Source organism: Babylonia areolata, chromosome 20 (assembly GCF_041734735.1).
Source record: "Babylonia areolata isolate BAREFJ2019XMU chromosome 20, ASM4173473v1, whole genome shotgun sequence".
In the NCBI taxonomy this organism is placed as follows: domain Eukaryota; kingdom Metazoa; phylum Mollusca; class Gastropoda; order Neogastropoda; family Buccinidae; genus Babylonia; species Babylonia areolata.
In genome coordinates, this window is record NC_134895.1 from 51,243,699 (window position 1) to 51,248,129 (window position 4,431).

At 45.0% G+C, this 4,431-nt stretch overlaps 1 protein-coding gene across 1 annotated transcript; it reads right to left on the reverse strand.

The window, feature by feature from the left end:
- Positions 1-892: 892 nt before the first annotated feature.
- On the reverse strand, positions 893-2,252 carry LOC143295373 (uncharacterized). The gene is made up of 2 exons (XM_076607037.1): positions 2,152-2,252; positions 893-2,038 (listed from the first exon to the last, which is right to left on the reverse strand). Exon 2 carries the CDS (start codon positions 1,778-1,780, stop codon positions 968-970), a length of 813 nt encoding a protein of 270 aa, XP_076463152.1. The 5' UTR covers positions 1,781-2,038; positions 2,152-2,252; the 3' UTR covers positions 893-967.
- Positions 2,253-4,431: the final 2,179 nt, after the last annotated feature.

Sequence of the window (4,431 nt, forward strand, 5' to 3'; positions counted from 1 at the left end):
TCTACATACATCAATGGGAAAGAAATCAATAACGACAAGAAAGATGCACCATGCAGTGCAGCACAACACAACAGAATGCATGTAAGCGTTACAATATTATTAATACAGTACAGTGCAAAGCAAGTATGAGATGTATGCTCCAGCATCCACAACACTGTGTAGATGGATTTCGTCTACAAAGCCACTGCAATGTGTTACAGAGAGACAGACAAGCAGACACACAAACAGACAATCAGTGAGGGGATCAGAAAGAGACCCAGAGGGTGGTGGTGGAGATGGTGGTGGTGGTGCACCATTCAATCAATCATTCAATGACAAGTGTATGCCCTAACAATATTTCAATCTGAATCTGAACTGATAACACTGAGCCATCAATTTTGCTAAATTAGAATTACAGAGTTGCAAGCACGTTTATGAGGAAACTGAAAATAAATCAAATAAGGCCAGAAGAAACACGGGGAACATAATCCTAGCTCTTCACGTCTCCAGGTGAGCCAATCAGGCTACACAGTAGCGGTCAATGAAAAAGAAAGTTCCTTCATTTGTTCGTCCATGGAGACAAGTCCCAACGAACTTGCTCTGACATTAATCTCAAGCTCACAATATAAACTGGGGGGGGGGGGGGGGAAACAACAGGAAAGCTGATTTTTTAACTTGAAAAAAAGAAAAGAAAAAAAGAAGCACAAAAAAGAAAGAAAAAAAACCCACAAAAGAAGGGGGAGGGGGGGGGAAGCACAAAAAAGGGGAAAAAGCACAAAAAAAGAAAAAAAGCACAAAAAAAGAAAAAAGGAAAAAAAAGCAACAAAAAAGCACACAAAAAAGGCACAAAAAAGGAGGGAAAAAAAGCACAAAAAAGGAGAGAAAAAAAGCACAAAAAAAGAAAGAAAAAAAAAGCACAAAAAAAGGAAGGAAAAAAAAAGCACACAAAAGGAAAAAAAAGCACAAAAAAAGAGAAAAAAAGCATCATTCATGGCCGTGAGCTGTGAGTCCTTGGAGTGGACACAAAATGGAAGTCGTCACAAACGGTCCCATTGAGCAGCTCGCGTGACTTCCGTGCCTCGGACTCGTCACGAATGTACACCTCTTGGCCGTTCCGCCACAGAACGCGGAACAGAAACCGTTCCCGACCCGTGAACTGTGACGTCGACCCGCCGCCACTGCGCGCCTTCACGGTGGGTGTGGGGGCCGACCTCACCCCTCTCCTCCTGCCGGCCTCCCTCACTACGTCATCTCTCGTGACGTCATACAGAGAAGCCTGTGTTTGACATCTGTTGGTGATCGTTCTGATGTCAAGGCGGGTATGAGGATGACGTCTCTCATCGGTGGCTCTGACGTCATCGCGTGGGGTTTGGGTGCGACTTCTCTCGGTGACTCTGACGTCATCACGTGTTTGGATGTGACGTCTCTCGGTGACCCTGACGTCATCGCGTGGGGTTTGGCTGCGACTTCTTTCGGTGATTCTGACGCCATTGTGCGTGGCTTTGGTGACCCTGACGTCATAAACAGAGGTCTTGGGGCGACGCCTGTACAGAGGTAAGGAGGAGGAGGAGCAGCGACGCAGCATCTGCAAACGAGCCAAGTACTGGATCTGAGTGCGGCGGCACTGGGCCTCGACCAGGCGTTTGGCTTTGTCGTACAGGGACATCTCCTTCTCACACTGCTTGCGGAGGTCGTCGTGACGCTTGAGCATGTAAGAGGTCTGTGACTGGCGTCGCATCGACTCTAGCCTGGCGTCGTGGTTAGGGTCTATGGCACTGAACGCCATACCGGTGTTGGGCATGTGAAGACTGAGGTGGGTGTGGATCCTGACGGAGGCAGTGCTGATAATGCCAGCACGGCTGTTACGGTGATGACCGTGGTGTTAATGAGAGACAAAGCGTCCACGCGCACTGATGTCTAAGCTAGATGGTGACACCAGCGGTTGCGCTGTGATGCGTGCAGTAAAAGCGTGTAAATTAATGGAAGGGTATCTGTTAACTGTTGAACAAAATAAGGAAAACTTGTACAGCAGCGCTTTGTTGGAGTAAAGAAAGACGACCTCTCTTTTGGTTACGCTGCTGGTCAGGAATCTGCTTGGCAGATGTGGTGTAGCGTATATGGATTTGTCCGAACGCAGTGACGCCTCCTTGAGCTACTGAAACTGAAACTGACCTCTCTTTCGTCGTGTCTCACATAACAAGCAATTCAGTGTCACTGTGTGTCTTTTCTACAGACACACCTGTCTCAAGGATTGCTTCGTGAAAATGATTGTTAGCTGTTTGATTTTGGCCTATCCTTGCCACATGACAGTCATAAGCACCAGTCACCAAGGAAAAGGACTGTTCATTTCGTTGTGTCGTCAGCAAAAAAAAACACTACACGAGTAATTGAAAAAACACAAAAACACACACATACAAATAAACGTACCTCACTGACTAACGTGATGTCAGAACAGTAGATGCAACCATGATCTTCCGCTACTTACGTCTTGCAATCTTTTATATCAAATAACAAAACGTAGGCAATCGCTGATGAGTCAGAAGGTCTGTTGCTTCCTCTTGTGCAACTTTCTTCCGTGTGAAGCTCACTTGCTAATCCCTCTCTACAAGCACTGGACATCAATGTTGAATGGCACATAACGATGTACACGTCGTCTTCACAGCAGCATCAACACTCGTCAGTATCATTTCAATCAATGGTGCAAAGTGTAATTTTCCATTGCAAAAATTCTGTCAGTCAAAACTGATGAACATAGCTTTCGGATGTGGACAAATCCACATTTTTCAGGTGTAGTAAAAGAGTCACTATAAGGATCGAAGTGCACGTGAGAATTGTTCAGGAAGGCTTTGTCCCCAGCTTGCTAAACTGGCAGGTGAAGTGTCGTGCTGAAGTAGGCATTGATGCAGGCGGAGTTGTGAACCTTTGGCAACAACCTGATCAGCAAACAGAGCGACCAGGAGAACTGGCATCAGTGAAGTCTTACAGAGCCGGACGATGTTCCAGACGTGCGTTCGCATCACCCCCCGTTGTTCTTTGTCGGACCATACTCTGCAGACAGAACATACATTTGTTATTCAATGCATCTGTCGTTGAAGGAAACGGTGTTTCGCAGTTACAAATAAACAAGAATGCTTTTTAAATGTCATCTATATGCGGAATGTTGGCCTAGAGGTAACGCGTCCGCCTAGGAAGCGAGAAAATATGAGCGCACTGGTTCGAATCACACCGGCAGTCGCCAGTATTTTCCCCCCCTCCACTAGACCTTGAGTGGTGGTCTGGACGCTAGTCATTCGGATGAGCTGATAAACGGAGGTCCCGTGTGCAGCATGCATTGAGCGCACGTAAAAGAACCCACGACAACAAAAGGGTTGTCCCTGACAAAATTATTAAAAAAAAAAAAAATCCACTTCGATAGGAAAACAAATGAAATCGCAGGCAGAAAAAAAAGGTGGCGCTGTCAGTGAATCGACGCGTTCTCCCTGGGGAGAGCAGCCCGAATTCCACACAAAGAAATGTGTTGTGACAAAAAAAAAAAAAAAAAAAAAAAGAGTAAGGCAATACAAATACGAATACAAACACAAATGAGATATGCTCTGTCTCGTTTTGCCAGAAAGGCTGTGAATGAGCCCAGTCTGGGACATGATGGAAGGGTGAGTGGGGACAGGAGAATGGGACTGGTGGGTGCGGTAGTGGTGATGGGATTGTACATGTTTGTTTCCACACGGTACGGTATGAGACAAACACCGTGCATGCACTTTGATGATCAACAGAAATACGCAAGCAAACAGGAAAAGGTTCTATTATTCATTTTCTTCACTTTATTTATATCTCAGTTTTGTTCAAAACTCATGTATGTTCACGTCTTAACTTCTAGTTATGATGACATCCGTCACATATTCAGTATGTACATGTATCAGGACAGGACTTTATATTAGATTTTCTTGTTGTCCTGTTCATCGATGTATGTGTTGTATTGTGACATGTTCCAAATAAAATACTGTTTAAACCAAAAGGGTGGCGCTGTACTGATGAAAGCAGCTCAAACTCCACACACATAAACATGGTGTAACATAATGTAATATGATATGATACAGTTTTCTTAACCCTACCATTCCACCCACTCAGAACCTTTAGTCTACCACCCACTTCCACACTCATGACGAAGCCACGATGGAAAAATCGAACACTATTTCTTTGTAAGAGAAAGGGAAGTAAGGTTGCTGCAAAAACGTGGAGAACACAGAAACCAGTTTTTTTTTGTTTTTTGTTTTTAACAAATACGTTGGCCATAACCAACATCCACAATCAGTGCGCCACCCTTCTCCGCTACAATTGTCCCTTCATCATCCACATCCATTGTCTCTCCACCATCCACATCTATTCTCTCGTCATCATCCATTTAACTCGCCATCATCCATTGTATCACGATCATCCACTGTCCCTCCACCATCC

Coding starts and splice junctions, on each gene's coding strand:
- LOC143295373 (XM_076607037.1), bottom strand. CDS start 1,780: ATGCCCAACACCGGTATGGCGTTCAGTGCCATAGACCCTAACCACGAC.